Here is a 19,370-nt window from a genome sequence, read left to right on the forward strand (position 1 = left end):
GCTTTGCTCCAGAATGTCTGAGCGAGGAAGTCGAGGGGGAGATAGACACACACACACACACACACACACACACACACACACACACACACACACACACACAGCACCGGGTGTTGAATTAAAGAACGGTGTGTGTTCAAGTTCAAAGAAAAGCTGCTTTGCTCTGGATTTCGTCGGCTGCTTTCTCCTGCGAGTTCACTGTCAACAACATGTTGGATCCGCTTCTCTGCAGTTCAACAGCACGACAACGATAAGATGAGGATGAAGATGAGGATGATAATGGCGATAACAACAATAGCGACGATGATGATAACGGTGATAACGAAAATAGTGGAGATAATGATGATCACGGCGTTGATGGCGATAGCGCCGATAGCGGCGATAGCGACGATTGCGCGATAGACAGCGCCGATAGCGACAATGATGATGAAGGCGATAACGACGATAACGCTGATAAAGTAAATGACGATGATAACAATGATAACGAAGGTAACGATGATGACGATGATAACAATGATAACAACGGTAACGACGATGATAGCGACGATGACAACAATCCTTCAAATCAGTTTTCTAATAGTTCAGAAACAAACAGCTGAATATTGTGAGATGTGCTTTGAAATGTAGACATTTAGACATGAAGCACGTGGAGGGAGATTTACACGAAAACATTAGATTTGTGTTTATATGAAAAGTGAACACTTTAAACAATACTTCTCTCTACTGACCACCAGGGGTGGCGACCTGGACTTTCACCCAGGAGACCTGCGTCAAATCACAAATACGTGTATTGCGTAACTTGCATAACAATTTGAACCGTCGCCGCGACCTTTCCCTAAACCTTATCCGGGTCGCTCTGCTCGCTCGTAGGAAAACGCCGAAAAAAATAACACGTAGGTTTTTTGTACGCTATCGTATGAAAAACACTGTTTTTTTTTTTCTTTCATCGCCTCAACGACAAAAATAAACCAATTTCAAAAACCAGAGCGGGTGAATCTTAAAGCGCAGTAAAGTATTTATGTTGCTCCTCAGCAGATGGTGGCTGTTTCAAATCCACTTTACTAATTCATGTGTGTAGCTGGCAGATATATAGCTCAATGAGAACATAATTAACTGTTTAATAATGTTGGGCTCAGAGACAGTTCATGGTCTGATTCGTGATTCAGTAGCAAACTTATTGAAACTCATTGTTTCAGTCAAGAAAGAGTTAATTTACTCCATTGCCTTCTTATTGTCTCATTATTCTTACTGTGACACATTGGGCCTCCTGCAGCAACCACCTTCTCTTTATTTGTTATGCAGTGTTAAATAAAGTGACTCAAAGTCAACGGGGTTGTTCAGGACCGGCGTTTCAGGCAAGTCCAGAAGCTTCCTTTAGTCTTCATGCTGTTTTCTTTCAATCTCATTCAGTGATAGTCGTGTTCTTTTATTTTGTTTTTCGTTGCGTTGGACGAACATTTTGTGGACGGTGAAAACAAGATGTTTGTAAAATGTCCTCCGCCCTTTAGAGAAGCAACGTGTGGGAACAAAAGAAGGAGAAGTAGTTCTCTGGACGCTTTTACAGAACCAGGATGATGCTTCCTGAGGTTTTATTCTCCTGAAGTCTCATCGTTCGGCCCCAAACTGTTTGTCTGTCATTACAAGGAAAAGAGCCTCTCAATCATGCTGGTGAATAAATATGAACATAAAATATGAATACCTGCTAACGTGTTTGAAGGAGAGGTACCGAAAGTCCTTCCTTCCCGCTGCTGTCAGGCTGCATAACAAGCTGAAACACTACATAACACGTATAACTCTTATTACACTGCGGGACTAATACAGGATTATCTTCTCTTCTCTGATATGACAGAGAACTGCTTGTTTCCAGGTGTTGGATTGAAGACTCTCCAGCTCTTTAAGTGGCTCCATGACATTCATGCTGCTTCATGACGCTGATGAGGCGGGCCGACCGCCTCAAAGGTCACGGGGCTTAAAGTCCATTTGGCCTCCTCAGCTTCTCTCCAACGTCTCTCTCTCTCTCCCCAGAGGTCGTTCCGATCGTTTGCGAACGACGACCGCCATGTCATGGCCAAGCACGCCAGCATCTACCCGGCGCCGGAGGAGCTGGAGGCCGTCCAGACGCTGGTGTCCACCGTGGAGGGAGCCCTCAAGAAGGTCTCCGATTGGATGGACGGCCTCCACGGATCCTCGGGGAAGACCGGGGAGGAAGACGCCGCTGAGACCAAGTACGTCCCGCTCAACGGGTTCTTATTGATTAACCCTTCTGAACCCAGAAGCACTATTTCACTCTCTGCAGTATAAAGGTTCTGCTCCTCTCTGGAAGCAGAACCTTCATGACGACAAGTAGTTATTGTTGGAAAAATGGAGGCTCTAGGGGCCGGAAGTTCAGTCAAAGTTTCTCTGATTTGTTGTCACGTGGCTGTTGGTCTCAGATGAATCCGTCATGTCTTCATACTTCAGACACGAAGAATTAAATGTGCCTGATTAAAAGTCACAATTTAAAAACTTCATTTTGGCGGGGGGTTTCTGACAAAAGTGCATTCAAGGACCGTCGTAAAAGATGAAACTCTGGCGATGATGACAGCTTTTACAGATTCTGGCTGACAAACGGTGTCGTTTGGGAAATCTGTTTCAAGGAAACCTGCTTTTCAGTGAATCTATCGCTGGTTCCAGTTTGGTTTTTGTACCTTTGGCCTTTTCCTCGACGCAGAGCCAGAACATTCCCCTCATAAAACGGAGCTCGCTGTAAATCTTCATCGTGTGATGATGAGGATGATTAAACAAGCTCAGCAAACAGTCATAAATTCTCCACGTTTGGCCCGTTGCCTAAACATCCACACAGAGGCTCTGGATTAACGAAGCGTCTCCGAGGAGAAACACAGGTTAGAAGAAACAGAAACACACTGTATTATAGATATGATGTATGGGGATTCAGCAGGACCCATAATGCAATGCTGTGGGAATCAGCTTGACAATCCAGAGAAAAAGAGTCTGAAAGGGAACGAGCGGAAGAACAAGAAACAATGAAAGTAGGTATTTTTTTCTTCGGTTGCTGTAATAAAGCTTTTTACTCTTTTTATTTCAACCATTCACACCTACGGACAATGTAGAGTCCAATACCTGAGCTGAACATGCAGACTCCACACAGAGGGACCGCCCAGACCGGGATCTGAACCCGGGCCTCCTGCACCACCGTGCAGCCCGATCCACGAGCATGTTTTCTTTAAATATTCACCATTACTACCTTCGTCCGAGCCAGAAGGTGTAAAAAAAACTAAATGGCATAACCCAAACCTAAAATTGTGATATTTCATCAAAAACATGTTATTCTACGCGTCTCGTTTAACATCTCGCTGATTCTGTAAAAAAAAACATTAATATCTGAGCTCCTCGGCACAACTAGGGAGCCATGATGGATTCTCCTGAGACCGACAAGTGTGACAACAAGTCAGTGAAGCTCCACTGAGCAGAGAGGCTGTCAATAAAGGCGTTTTTACGGTCATGGAAAACCTGGAAAAGTCATGGAATTTTAAAATGGTTATTTCAAGGCCTGGAAAAGTCATTGAAAAGAAAAAGAAAATCCCCAAAGTTTAGTAAAAGTCATGTAAATGTGTTTTATTCATGTGTTCATGTCGTTCATTTACGCTGAGTTTGAAATAATGAATATGCTTTTAAAAGAAAGACTCAAAATATAAGCAGGCATACATACAGGCATCTATATAAATGTTTATTCTTTTAATCAAACTATTGTCTCATTCATTTGTGTCATTTAAGGTTTACTGTATGCTTTGTGTTCTCATTGTTAGTTTAAATACTACATTTACTCACTTTTTACTGTTTACACCCAGATTTCACTAAATGTTTGGAATAGACATTTGATTTAAAGTCATGAAAACCCACTGGTCAACATGTGTCTGACCCCTGCTGTCTGACCCCTGCTGTCTGACCCCTGCTGTCTGACCTCTGCTCCGCCCTCAGGCCCGACGGGACGCCGGCGCTGTGCGGCGTGGCGCGCGTGGGCCTGGTAGCCAAAGGGCTGCTGATCAGAGGAGACGAGGAGCTGGAGCTGGTGCTGATGTGCAGAGAGAAGCCCACCAAGCTGCTGCTGCACACGGTCAGCGCCAACCTGCCGCTGCAGATCCAGGTACGCTCGGCCCCGCCTCCGGCTCCGCGGCGCCGGCGACCTCCAGGCTCTCTAACGGCGTCTTTGTGACTCAAGGTTCAGTGGAAAGTCTCCACAGAGAAGCACCAGGAAGCTCTTTGTGTGCGATGAAAGCACCAGATCTTAAGTGGTGAAATTCTGAAGAGACCAGAATAACAGGACACATATTACACGTGGTAGACGGAGTACATAGAATCCATTAAGAAGTATTTATACTTTAAATATAGTCACACAAAGGTGCAGCATTCTTTATATCTTGCTCCGTTCAGTTTCTGTTGGAAAATGAAGCTTTGAGACATGAAAACATCCTGTTCTCTCTCTCTCTCTCTCTCTCTCTCTCTCTCTCTCTCTCTCTCTCTCTCTCTCTCTCTATATATATATATATATATATATATGCTTCATACATAGTGTTCAAAATTGTGTTCAAAATTGGTGGAAAAACACATATAATAAGTAAAAAATACCGTAGAAATACATTCAAAGCATTTGGTGCCTTTAGAGCTTTTTGACACTCACATTATTTTCAAGTATTTAGTTTTCTAACAACTAACACACTAATAATATATTATAATGATCCTTGTAAACAGTCATTCAGGTCAGAGTGACACGTTGAGCTCCGCTGGTTTGTTTTACGGTCTAAAGCCGTAATCTCCTCGCTCCGTATTAAGAGCTGCCTCATTATTACATCTTCTGCGAGATGGATTCGTTTCAGTAATTATTACCTTCTATTGCCTTCTATTACATCTCCAACAAAAAACCCTCTGTACACACACACACACACACACACACACACACACATTGTTTTGTTGATGCTTCAACCCACCCAATCACAATAAGAACAGATGAACTCCTCCTCAAAGCAGTTTGTGAGCAGAACATTCCCCACAATAACGACGATGTCACCGAGGCAGAAACAAATCACTTCTGTTCTCAAACTGGATGAAAGGATGATTTTAAGTCGGAAGGAGAAACGATGTCAAAGGAAGTGTCCTTGTCTTGTTTTATCTTTAGCCGTCTCCTTGAGATGTCTGAAGCTTAGAAGGTTGTCGTCACGCTTCGACCTCTGAGTGCAGCTTTGGTTCGGACATCTCATTCTTTATTCTCATGGACTCCCCATCATGCCTTAACCCTAGAACACTGACGTAAAAAATAGTAAGACTATCACTAACGTCGGGTATATTTCACCCGATATAATGTACCTGATAAAAAATCAAAATATATTAAAATACAACAATACAAGGTTGAAGTACTCTTCCTTTATTTTAACCTATAGAACTTCTCAAAATGAAAAACACGCCTACCGTCGATAAGACACGCCCACCTTCTATAGGACATGCCCACATTCAATAGGACACACCCACCTTCAATAGGACATGACTACCTTCAATAAGAGACACCTACCTTCAATAAGACACGCCTAACTGCAATAAGACACACCTACCTTCAATAAGACACGCCTAACTGCAATAAGACACACCTACCTTCAATAAGGCATGCCTACCTTCAATAAGAGACACCTACCTTCAATAAGACACGCCTAACTGCAATAAGACACACCTACCTTCAATAAGACACGCCTAACTGCAATAAGACACACCTACCTTCAATAAGACACGCCTAACTGCAATAAGACACACCTACCTTCAATAAGACACGCCTAACTGCAATAAGACACACCTACCTTCAATAAGACACGCCTAACTGCAATAAGACACACCTACCTTCAATAAGACACGCCTAACTGCAATAAGACACACCTACCTTCAATAAGGCATGCCTACCTTCAATAAGACACGCCTACCTACAATAAGATACACCCACATGCAATAGGACACGCCCACCTTCGATAAGACACGCCTACATACAATAAGACACGCCTACCTTCAATAAGAAACGCCTACCTACACTAAGACATGCCCACCTTAAATAGGACACGCCTACCTTCAATAAGAAACGCCTACCTTCAATAAGAAACACCTACCTACACTAAGACACGCCCACCTTAAATAGGACACGCCTACCTTCAATAAGACACGCCTACCTTCAATAAGAAACGCCTACCTTCAATAAGACACGCCTACCTTCAATAAGAAACGCCAACCTACACTAAGACACGCCCACATTAAATTGGACACGCCTACCTTCAATAAGACATGCCTACCTTCAATAGGACACGCCTACCTTCAATAGGACACGCCTACCTACACTAAGACACGCCCACCTTCAATAGGACACTTAGAGTTCTGGGGTAGCGGTGTCTGCGTGATGACGATGACGGTGAATCAAGTGTCTTCACAGAGGACGTCCTCTATCCGCGGGTCGGGTTGAAAGGTCGTCCGTGTTTTTCCTCTGGGCCGCGTTCCACTCTGCATCTTCATGTATTTGCAGGCGATGACGGAGGACAAGTACGAGGTGCGGTCCTGCGTCCCCGAGGCGGCCATCTTGGTCTGCAGCACCAAAGAGCCCCGGCTCACGCTGAAGATCACCCTCTCCTCTCTGACCATGAGGGAGGAGCCCGGCGCCACAGAGCAAGGTACTGACTTCCTGTTGGGGAGGATGACCTTCATCTGACCTCTGTGTGACAACGCCGTGACACCTGAGAGAGAGGAGGAGGAGAGGGAGGGAGAGAGGGAGAGGGAGGGGAAAGGAGAAGAGGGGATGTGGATCTGATAGAGACAGAGAGGGAGAGGGAGGGAGAGAGAGAAAGGGAGAGAGAGAGAGAGGAAGAGGGAGGGAGAGAGAGAAAGGGAGAGAGAGAGAGAGGAAGAGGGAGGGAGAGAGAGAGAGAGGGAGACGGAGGGAGAGAGAGAGAGAGAGGGAGAGGGAGGGAGGGAGAGAGAGGGAGAGGGAGGGAGGGAGAGAGAGGGAGAGAGAGGGACGTATGTGTGTGTGTGTGTGTGTCTGTGTGTGTGTGTGTGTGGTCAAACTGTTTCATCCTGTCCGTCTCTCCAGAGGACCGTCGGGACGAGGAGCAGCAGGAGGAGAAGGAAGAGGAAGAGGAAGAGGAGGAAGACGTCCTGGACAGGAAGAAGTGCCGGGCGGCGCTGGCGGCGCTCCGACACTCCAAATGGTTCCAGGTGAGAACAGCTGTCCCTGTGTATTATATTGTATTATATTGTATTATATTGTATTATATTGTATTATATTTGTGTGGAACGTGATGAGAACCCTCAGGAAGCAGCTGTTGCTTCACAGATCTAAACACAAGGACGTGTTAAACCAAATCCACCATCTTTCCCTCTCCTTTAAAGTATTTAACATCCCAGAATATTCAGCGTGTTTCATTGTACTTTAATTTGTCCAGCACTTCTTTTGTCTACTTCATGATTTATGATGTGGTGGTTCTTTTATTATATATTTGATTTTGTATATTTTGGTCAGCGTTGGACTAAAGCTGAGTAGGCACAATAAGTGTTATTATTTATCAATAATTTAGTATTATTTTGAGGCACTTTCATAACCTTATGGACTGTAAACTGCTAGAATAACTTCTGCTTTCCATCCACGTCTTTTTATGGACATCGGAGATGCTGGAAATTTGAAAAAAAAGACCAAAAATGCACTTCCATTAAAACATCTCTCTCTCTCTCTCTCTCTCTCTCTCTCTCTCTCTCTCTCTCTCTCTCTCTCTCTCTCTCTCTCTCTCTCCCCCCTTCAGGCCAGAGTTACGGACCTCAAGTCTTGCGTCGTCGTCTTGAGGATCTTCAGGGACGTCTGCAACCGAGTGGCCGGCTGGCAGCCGCTCAAAGGACGGGTAGGGGTTGTGTGTCCAGTGTGTGTGTCCAGTGTGTGTGTCGTCAGCTTGTCGTCCACGGGACCAGAATAGGTTCAGGTCCCTCTCTGTCCGTCCTCTGCAGCCTCTGGAGCTGATCTGTGAAAAGGCCGTGGCCACCTGTAACCGCCCGCTGGGTCCGGGCGAAGCCCTGAGGCGCGTCATGGAGTGCATCGCCTCGGGGGTCCTGCTGCCAGGTGAGTGTGGAGAGGTGGAGGGGTTCACACGCAGTGTTGGGGTAGTTACTCAGAAAAAGTAACTAGTTACAAGTTACTGGTTACTTCTGAAAATTGTAACTAGATTACTTTACTAGTTACAGCATTTGAAAAGTAACTTCACTACTAGTTACTTTACTTTCCATTTTTTTAAGCAAATGTCCAAATTAACTGCAAAGATACATGGACAAACATCATGGCCCTTTCATCACTTTATTTTCAATTTTCAATAATAATTTATTATTAGTAATTAATATAATTTCCAATAATAATAATCGCGGGAGTCACACGACACTTCCTGCATGAACAATCTACCGTAAACGTCGGGTTACGAGCCGCTACTACCTTCGGTCAGAGTCCCCGTTAGCTCCCCGCTGTAGCCGGCTGGGGCTCCTGCTAGCGCTCCGTCACTTCCCCGCTAACTTCCGCTAGCTCTCCGTTAACTTCCGCTAGCTCCCCGAAAACCACCGAAGGTAGCGGGACCAGGCTCGACACCCGACTTGGGCAGAGGGGTCGCGGCAGTAGCAGCAGCAGCGGCCGGTTGCAGCAGCAGCGCTAGCTAGCAGCAGCGCTAGCTAGCAGCTTGTTGCTATTGTTCATGCAGGAAGGGTCGTGTGACTCGCGCGCCACTAAAAGAGAACTTTTCGGACTGGTAAAAATGTCTTGGGTAACGCAGGAAAGCGCGTTCCTGAGGTCTAGTAAAGTAGTGTAGTTACCAATATTTTGAGTGTAATGCGTTACTTTACTTTGTTACCTATAATAGTAATATCGTTACTGTAATCCGTTACTTTGTAACTCGTTACCCTCAACACTGTTCACACGGTCATGGAGAACCTGGAATTTAGTTATTTCCAGTCCTGGAAAAGTCCTTGAAAAAAATGAAAACCCCAAAAGTTTAGTAAAAGTCATGTAAATGTGTTTTATTCATGTGTTCATGTCGTTCATTTACGCTGAGTTTGAAATAATGAATATGCTTTTAAAAGAAAGATGCTCAAAATATAAACAAGCATACATATGCAGGCATCTATATAAATGTTTATTCTTTTAATCAAACTATTGTCTCATTCATTTGTGTCATTTAAGGTTTACTGTATGCTTTGTGTTCTCATTGTTAGTTTAAATACTACATTTACTCACTTGTTTATTTGTTGTTGTTGTCCAGGAGGTCCAGGAGTTCACGACCCCTGTGAGAGGGAACCCCTCGACGTCCTGTCCGGCCTCGGCGCCCAGCAGGCCGACGACATCACGGACAGCGCACAGGTCGGGCCTCTTTACCCATCAGCCCCCTCTGCTGCCCTCAGGGGGGCTTTTGTTTGCACATCCTCGGTTCCTTTCCTCGCCTCCTCTCCTCGTGTCTTAGTAGGAGTCGTGACGTCATCTTGTTAGTTTGTGGACGTTAGGGCATTTTGCCCGTCGCCATCTTGTTTTTTTGCAACCAGTGAACAGGAAGTGACTATATTTGGATTGAGGAGGAGTGATGTAGAGACTTCTATACAACAGAGGAGTCGCCCCTGATGGTCAGGAGAGAGAATGCAGCTTTAACACAGGAAGCATATACTTCTATACAACCAGAGGAGTCGCCCCCTGGTGGTCAGTAGAGAGAATGCAGCTTTAACACATGAAGCATAGACTTCTAAACAACCAGAGGAGTCGCCCCCTGGTGGTCAGGAGAGAGAATGCAGCTTTAACACATGAAGCATAGACTTCTAAACAACCAGAGGAGTCGCCCCCTGGTGGTCAGGAGAGAGAATGCAGCTTTAACACATGAAGCATAGACTTCTAAACAACCAGAGGAGTCGCCCCCTGGTGGTCAGGAGAGAGAGATGTTCATTTAGCAGACCATGAAGCAGGGGATGCTTTAGGGGCGGGGCTAAAGGTGATTGACTCTTCAGTCTAAAGGCGGTCACTTCCTGTTTACTGGTTGCAAGAAAACAAGATGGTGACGTCAAAAACCGCAAACTCAAGCTTATCGTCCACTTTGTGACAGTAGCTCCCTGACCTCCACACAGCAGCTTTAAAGTGAGATGTGTGAAGATGTGTGTGTGTGTCTCTCTCCCTCTCTCTCTCCCTCTCTCTCTCTCTCTTTCCTCTTTCCTTTGTCTATAATTCATGAATCGTTTGTTTACACGATCACAAGACTTTACCTCGATGATTGAACTCCATCAATCGGAGAATAAATGATACTGACTTCTGTTGCTTTACGTGTGTGTGTGTGTGTGTGTGTGTGTGTGTGTGTGTGTGTGTGTGTGTGTGTGTCTTTCAGCATGCGTTACGCCTCCAGGCCTTTGGACAGCTTCACAAGGTTTTGAATATTGATCCTCTCCCCGCCAGCAAACCCTCATCGGGGCGGTTAGAAGGTGTGTGTGTGTGTGTGTGTGTGTGTGTGTGTGTGTGTGTGTGTGTGTGTGTGTGTGTGTTTTTTTTATTGTACTTACAATACTTAAGTTATAAAGTGTCTGTGTATTATACGATTAGCCGTGATGTCTGTCATACTGGTGTGTCATACTGGTGATACTGGTGTGTCATACTGGTGATACTGGTGTGTTGTGGCTCTGCAGGCGGTCACAAGAGGCTCCGGGACGACGTCGGGTCGGACGACAGAGACCTCATCAAGAGGATGAAAGGTGACTTTGAAGAACCGCAGAACCGGAGCTCGCTCTGGTGGTCTAAGGACCAGAATCCTGATCACTGGAGGCAGGAGCTTCATGTGCACCTGGTCTTTTAAATAATATAATATCAGGATTATATATTATAAACCAGTATTGATCAAACTCACATCAGCTGGAGGCGTTTGTCTCTAACAGCAGATGAGAGGACTTTGACAAAGACAATGTGTGTGTGTGTGTGTGTGTGTGTGTGTGTGTGTGTGTGTGTGTGTGTGTGTGTGTGTGTGTGTGTGTGTGTGTGTGAGCCTCACTTGTTCCTGTTCTGCCCTAAGTGCTGGACTGGAGGATGACCGACCCGAACCACCCCATGAACGCCCTGATGCGGGTGAACCAGGTGCACCCGGGCCTCCGGTACCGCCTGCTTTCCCAGACCGGCCCGGTCCACGCGCCGGTCTTCACCATGTGTGTGGAGATCCAGGGGACCAGCTACCGGGCCACCGGGACCTCCAAGAGGACCGCCAAGCTGCAGGTGGCCCTCAAGGTACTCAGCCTGGACGACGCACAGAGAAGCATCCCATAGTATAGCATATATATGTATTTATATTTATTTGGGAAAAGAAAAGAAAAAAATATATATAAATATTTAAAAAAAATGTAGATATATAAATATTTAAAAAAAAAAAATATATATATATATATATATATAAATAGAAAAATATATATATCAATATTTAAAAATATATATATATAGATGTTTAAAAATATATATATAAATATTAAAAAATATATATATATAAAACAAAGAGTCAAAGCAACTCTTTTTAAGTTGATGACAAGTTTTCCTCTTCTTCCACCTTCTCTTTCTCCTCCTCCTCTTCCTCTTCTTCCTCCTCATCTTCCTCCTCCTTCTCTTCCTCCTCCTCCTCTTCATCTTCCTGCTCCTCTTCCTCCCCTTCCTCTACCTCGTCCTACTCTTCCCCCTCCTCTTCCTCCTCCTAATCCTCCTCATCTTCCTCCTCCTCTTCCTACTCTTCCCCCTCTTCCTTTTAATCTTCCTCATCTTCCTCCTCCTCTTCATCCTCATCCTCCCTCTCCTCCTCTTCATCTTCCTCCTCATGCTCTTCCTCATCTTCCTCCTCCTCTTCATCTTCGTCCTCCTCTTCCTCCTCTTCCCCCTTCTCATCTTCCTCCTCCTTGTCTTCCTACTCTTCCCCCTCTTCCTTCTCCTCTTCCTACTTTTCCTCCTCTTCCATCTCTTCCTCCTCTTCCCCCTTCTCATCTTCCTCCTCCTTCTCCTCTTCCTACTCTTCCTCATCTTCCATCTCTTCCTTCCCCTCCTCCTCTTCCTCCTCTTCCTCCTCAGGCGTTGCAGGCTCTGGGCTTTGTGCCCTCAGGCGATGGCGACCTGGACTCGCTGAGCGCCGACGAGAAGTCCGACGGCGAGGGCAAGAACGACCGCATGTCCACGAGCTCCAGCTCCATCACCTCCTCCACAGACGCACAAGAGGTGGGGAGCACACACACACACACACACACACTCACACACACAGACACACACACAGGTTATATATAAAACAGATGTGAGGCCTGACCCTGTCCGTCCTCAGTTCAGAGCTCCGGGTCCGATCCTGACCCCCGGCGGTAAGAACCCGGTGATGGAGCTGAACGAAAAGCGGCGCGGCCTGAAGTACGAGCTGATCTCAGAGAGCGGCAGCAGCTACGACAAACGCTTCATCATTCAGGTACGAACACACAACAACCTCCCTCAGACTCCTCCCCTCTGTGTCATGTGACAGGTGTCATGTGACAGATGTCATGTGTCATGTGACAGTCCTCCCCTCCCTCAGACTCCTCCCCTCTGTGTCATGTGACAGTCCTCTTCTCCCTCAGACTCCTCCCCTCTGTGTCATGTGTCATGTGACAGTCCTCTCCTCCCTCAGACTCCTCCCCTCTGTGTCATGTGACAGTCATCTCCTCCCTCAGACTCCTCCCCTCTGTGTCATGTGACAGATGGCATGTGACAGATGTCATGTGTCATGTGACAGTCCTCTCGTCCCTCAGACTCTTCTCATCTGTGTCATGTGACAGGTGTCTTGTGTCATGTGACAGTCCTCTCGTCCCTCAGATTCCTCCCCTCTGTGTCATGTGACAGTCTTCTCGTCCCTCAGACTCCTCATCTGTGTCATGTGACATGTGTCATGTGACAGTCCTCTCGTCCCTCAGACTCCTCCCCTCTGTCATGTGACAGGTGTCATGTGACAGTCCTCTCCTCCCTCAGACTCCTCCCCTCTGCGTCATGTGACAGGTGTCATGTGACAGGTGTCATGTGACAGTCCTCTCCTCCCTCAGACTCCTCCCCTCTGCGTCATGTGACAGGTGTCATGTGACAGGTGTCATGTGACAGTCCTCTCCTCCCTCAGACTCCTCCCCTCTGTGTCATGTGACAGGTGTCATGTGACAGTCATCTCCTCCCTCAGACTCCTCCCCTCTGCGTCATGTGACAGGTGTCATGTGACAGGTGTCATGTGACAGTCCTCTCCTCCCTCAGACTCCTCCCCTCTGTGTCATGTGACAGGTGTCATGTGACAGTCCTCTCGTCCCTCAGACTCCTCCCCTCTGTGTCATGTGACAGGTGGAGGTGGACAAGCAGCTTTTCCGGGGAACGGGTCCCAATAAGAAAGTGGCCAAAGCCAGCGCGGCGCTGTCGGCCCTGAGCGGCTTGTTCTCCGGCTCCAAACCCGCGAGCAGCAAGAAGAAAAGGCCGAACCCTCCCGTGAGTACCTGCGGCGCTGCTTGGGTCCACGCTCAGTGAAACGCAACCTCGCCACCGGCTCATGTGTCTCTGTGCGTGTCTGCTTTTGTGCGTTTGTGTGTGTTTGTGTGCGTCTGTGCAGCCAAAGCGGCCGCCGGCCTCGGCGCTGACCCTTCCGGCCCTCGCCTCAAGACCTCCACGGCTCCCCGTCATCCCCAGAGCGCCCTACATCAGCACCCCGCCCACACACGGATACCTCCCCCAAGGTCAGTCAAGGTCGTTGGGTTTACATGATCTATAAGCGCCGAGGGGAGAGAAGCAAGTGCATTACTGGAAATATATAACCTTATTCCTTTAAAAAACACATTACTTAACACATAACGAGTGATGTGTGTGACACACTTTGGTAAAAATGTGTTTAATCTGAAGAATAATCAGAAGACTCTACATAGATTAATTAATAGAATTAATACCATGTATTACAAAGCTAGCAGCCTGTTAGCTTAGCACAAATACAAAGATACTTAAGATCCACAATATTTCTGCAGTGAACTTTAGAAGCGCTGTTCAATGGATTTAGTTGTTGGACAGAGGCAGACTAGCTAACTAGGCTTTATGCTAAGCTAACTGCTGCTAGCAGTAATTACACTGTATCCTACTTCCTCTCTTTCTTCTCCCAGGTTTCGGTGCTCCTTACGGTTACAGCCCTGCAGCAGCCCTCCCTCCCTACGGTAAATTCCGTCACTGATCAATAATCCATCCGTTTGATTTGTCCATCGCTACATTTGAGTTATTTTTATTATTATTTTCTTTCTTTTTTGTTATTCTTCCTTAGGTTTTCCTTCCAGAATGCCCTCTGTAGTCGTCCCAGTCATCCGAGTCCCTACAACATACCCCGTCACCCACTTCTACCCTCACACCCCTTCACAGGAAGCCACCCACTTCTACCCCTATTAGGACCCTCACAGGAAGTCACCCACTTCTACCCTCACACCCCTTCACAGGAAGTCACCCACTTCTACTGCTATTAGGACCCTCACAGGAAGTCACCCACTTCTACCCTCACACCCCTTCACAGGAAGTCACCCACTTCTACCCCTATTAGGACCTTCACAGGAAGTCACCCACTTCTACCCTCACACCCCTTCACAGGAAGTCACCCACTTCTACCCTTATTAGGACCTTCACAGGAAGTCACCCACTTCTACTCCTATTAGGACCTTCACAGGAAGTCACCCACTTCTACTCCTATTAGGACCTTCACAGGAAGTCACCCACTTCTACTCCTATTAGGACCTTCACAGGAAGTCACCCACTTCTACTCCTATTAGGACCCTCACAGGAAGCCACCCACTTCTACTCCTATGAGGACCTTCACAGGAAGCCACCCACTTCTACTCCTATTAGGACCTTTTACAGGACGTCACCCACTTCTACTGCTATTAGGACCCTCACAGGAAGCCACCCACTTCTACTACTATTAGGACCTTCACAGGAAGTCACCCACTTCTACCCCTATTAGGACCTTCACAGGAAGTCACCCACTTCTACTCCTATTAGGACCTTCACAGGAAGTCACCCACTTCTACTGCTATTAGGACCCTCACAGGAAGTCACCCACTTCTACCCCTATTAGGACCCTCACAGGAAGTCACCCACTTCTACCCCTATTAGGACCCTCACAGGAAGTCACCCACTTCTACCCCTATTAGGACCTTCACAGGAAGTCACCCACTTCTACTCCTATTAGGACCTTCACAGGAAGTCACCCACTTCTACTGCTATTAGGACCTTCACAGGAAGCCACCCACTTCTACTACTATTAGGACCTTCACAGGAAGTCACCCACTTCTACTCCTATTAGGACCTTTTACAGGACGTCACCCACTTCTACTGCTATTAGGACCCTCACAGGAAGCCACCCACTTCTACTACTATTAGGACCTTCACAGGAAGTCACCCACTTCTACCCCTATTAGGACCTTCACAGGAAGTCACCCACTTCTACTCCTATTAGGACCTTCACAGGAAGTCACCCACTTCTACTCCTATGAGGACCTTCACAGGAAGCCACCCACTTCTACTCCTATTAGGACCTTTTACAGGACGTCACCCACTTCTACTGCTATTAGGACCCTCACAGGAAGCCACCCACTTCTACTACTATTAGGACCTTCACAGGAAGTCACCCACTTCTACCCCTATTAGGACCTTCACAGGAAGTCACCCACTTCTACCCCTATTAGGACCCTCACAGGAAGTCACCCACTTCTACCCCTATTAGGACCTTCACAGGAAGTCACCCACTTCTACTCCTATTAGGACCTTCACAGGAAGTCACCCACTTCTACTGCTATTAGGACCCTCACAGGAAGTCACCCACTTCTACCCCTATTAGGACCCTCACAGGAAGTCACCCACTTCTACCCCTATTAGGACCCTCACAGGAAGTCACCCACTTCTACCCCTATTAGGACCTTCACAGGAAGTCACCCACTTCTACTCCTATTAGGACCTTCACAGGAAGTCACCCACTTCTACTGCTATTAGGACCTTCACAGGAAGCCACCCACTTCTACTACTATTAGGACCTTCACAGGAAGTCACCCACTTCTACTCCTATTAGGACCTTTTACAGGACGTCACCCACTTCTACTGCTATTAGGACCCTCACAGGAAGCCACCCACTTCTACTACTATTAGGACCTTCACAGGAAGTCACCCACTTCTACCCCTATTAGGACCTTCACAGGAAGTCACCCACTTCTACTCCTATTAGGACCTTCACAGGAAGTCACCCACTTCTACTGCTATTAGGACCTTCACAGGAAGCCACCCACTTCTACTACTATTAGGACCTTCACAGGAAGTCACCCACTTCTACCCCTATTAGGACCTTCACACCCCCTCATCCCTTCACAGGAAGTCACCCACCCCCTTCCTTTTACTTTATCTAAAAGGCAAGGTTCCACACTGAAGGACCTGAATGAACATTCACTACTAAATATCTAACGTAGGAACTAGAGGAGTAAGATCTGTCCTCACCTTCACACAGCGAGGAAAGGAACCGCTATTCAAGGTCAGAAAGTACATTTATTATATGTATTTAGTTAGCAGCTGATTCTTGATCCATAGAGACTAAATATTATACAAATCCTTAATACCAACCACAAAGTATTGAGCCAAACTTCCTCTGAAAGGAAACTTCCTCTGTCGACTCTAACTGTAAAGCTTTGTGGTTATTGTTCCTCTAACGGTCCCTCAGGGAAGTGAAGCCTGTTTCGTGTTTCAATTTATCTGTTTTTTTATTATATTTTAAGTTTTTGTGAAGATAAAACGAAGGGTTTACAATAATCGGTTGCACTGACGAACCACTTCCTGTCGCTGGATGTTTACACTTCCTGTTCCTGTCGCTGGATGTTTACACTTCCTGTTCCTGGATGTTTACACTTCCTGTTCCTGGATGTTTACACTTCCTGTTCCTGGATGTTTACACTTCCTGTCGCTGGATGTTTACACTTCCTGTCGCTGGATGTTTACACTTCCTGTTCCTGGATGTTTACACTTCCTGTTCCTGGATGTTTACACTTCCTGTTCCTGGATGTTTACACTTCCTGTCGCTGGATGTTTACACTTCCTATTCCTGGATGTTTACACTTCCTGTTCCTGGATGTTTACACTTCCTATTCCTGGATGTTTACACTTCCTATTCCTGGATGTTTACACTTCCTGTTCCTGTTCCTGGATGTTTACACTTCCTATTCCTGGATGTTTACACTTCCTGTTCCTGTCGCTGAGCATCTGAGCTGAAACACGTTCTCTTTAGGAGAGATTATATTTTCACCAGTTTGAAGGTTAATCTGTTTGAATAAATTATAATTTTTTTGTCAACAGCTGAGTAACTTGTGGTTCCATCCAGATATGATTTGCTATTATTTAGCCTGCATCACTGTGTGTATATACATAAAAAACATAGTATTTTACTCAACCTGTTGTTTCTTATATATATCTTATATATTATATGTTTCTTAATATAAACATAAATTATCTCCTGATACTCTGTACCATACATCCTCATGCTGTAATATTACAACTTGTTTTCAATGCTTTGGCCGTTAGTTCTGTCAATATTAATAATAATAACAGCGCCACTAGAAATAAATCGAGAAACACGAGATGAAGAGAAAACGGGTTCGCAAAAGGCATTTAGAAAACAAAAGCATCCTGTAAACAGTTTTTAGACATCACATCTCAGGTGCTTTTCCTGTTAGTATTTAAATAAAGTTTTGGGGTCGTTTTAGGGTCACGAGTCTCAACCTCAACCTCTAAATCCTCTGAAGCGGCCTGAAGAAGGAGAACGTCTGAAACCACGGGCGAGTCTGTGGAGCGCAGACGATGCTACGCTACGATTGGCCGGTCTGCGTTCGCGGGGCGGGACTTATAGCGAAGGGGAAATCGGTCTCAAACCGGCCGTTATTATCTTAAAAAAACACAAATGTGAAGAGATGGGAATAAATAATGAGAGCAACGTTTTAACAAACCAGATTTAGCCCTAAAATGAAATCTATTGTTTCACAATATCAACAGTTTTGTTTCAATTTCTAATCCGGACCAAACCCCCAGAATTCCCCTGTGCTCGAGAGACACAACCCTGTAGCGCCGTATAGAGGGCAAAGACCGCTAAGAACCCTGGGAGCTACTGTAGGCCTCCTGAGAGCAGCTACGAGCAAGTATGTGATCTGTGTTTACTTTGCTGCCGACCTTTGACCCCGTCAGCGCTTTAAAAACATGTCCATCCATCACAAAGCCAAACAAAGTGCTGCAGGTGATTCCTGCTGACCTCTGACCCCTCGTGTGTCCGCAGGCGGCCTTTACATCGACAGCGCCTACTACCAGCCGCCGCCCATCGGCACGCCCATCATCTTCCACCTGGGACCCCAGGACCTCTTCTGACCAGAGCCGGCGGCCCGAGACCTGAGCCGGCGGCCCAAGACCCGAGCCGGCGGGTCGAGACCTGAGCCGGCGGGTCGAGACCTGAGCCGGCTGATCTTTCGTGACAAAGAGACTTTGTTGGACCCGTCAATAAAAACTCAAAGCAATACTTCTTCTGCCTTCGGGGATCAAACCATCAAACCATCAAACCATCAGACCATCAGCACAACGACGTGACCGACTGTCTGTAAATACTGTATTTACTATCTGTACAGATGGATGGATGTGAGTTTTAATTATATATATATATATATATATATATATATATATATATATATATATATATATATATATATATATACATATATATATATATATATATATATATATACATATATATAAACATGTAGAAATATGTAAAACCCAACAGCGGGGAAAGAACGATATTTATAATATATCTCCGGATGTAAATACTGAAGTTTAAAGCTCTCATATCTATAAATACTACGAGTTAAATACATTTTACAACTTAACGCCGTATTGGTACGTTAATATTATGGTATATAATCCCCATATAAAATCAATTTGCCCCATTTTCAAAAGCTTTGAAAGTTTGTCCTCAGTTCTCAAGTCTGCTGTGTTTTGTTTACGTCGATGGTTCCCAAGCCGTGGCAGCGGCCCCACCACGGGGTCGCAGGACACATCTCACGGGTCACACGATGTTTACCACCGGAGGAAAGAAGGAAAACGTATTTCTACTTCTCATTTATGCTTATTTTTCTATTTAAGACGCACGCAAAAAAGTTGGAAACCGCTGGTTTCAATGGTTGCAATACGGTAAATATTATAATATTATAGAGGACGGTTTATGAACGAGATCACGTGACATGTCTGCAGCCTCGACCCAGAGAGATGAGTTGCATCCTGTAGTTGT

The 19,370-nt window shown here is 45.9% G+C and overlaps 1 protein-coding gene across 1 annotated transcript; it reads left to right on the plus strand.

The window, feature by feature from the left end:
• Nucleotides 1-474: 474 nt before the first annotated feature.
• LOC306740145 (spermatid perinuclear RNA-binding protein-like) lies at nt 475-18,457 on the plus strand (the record flags this gene model as incomplete). Its single annotated transcript, XM_079222252.1, has 17 exons — nt 475-486; nt 2,023-2,222; nt 3,976-4,141; nt 6,548-6,692; nt 7,112-7,236; nt 7,818-7,913; nt 8,017-8,128; nt 9,309-9,406; nt 10,410-10,503; nt 10,705-10,770; nt 11,085-11,293; nt 12,116-12,259; nt 12,360-12,494; nt 13,385-13,525; nt 13,647-13,770; nt 14,185-14,235; nt 18,369-18,457. 17 exons carry the CDS (start codon nt 475-477, stop codon nt 18,455-18,457), a joined length of 2,007 nt encoding a protein of 668 aa, XP_079078378.1.
• Nucleotides 18,458-19,370: the final 913 nt, after the last annotated feature.

The sequence above is a fragment of the Taurulus bubalis genome (genome assembly GCF_910589615.1).
Source record: "Taurulus bubalis genome assembly, chromosome: 8".
NCBI lineage: Eukaryota > Metazoa > Chordata > Actinopteri > Perciformes > Cottidae > Taurulus > Taurulus bubalis.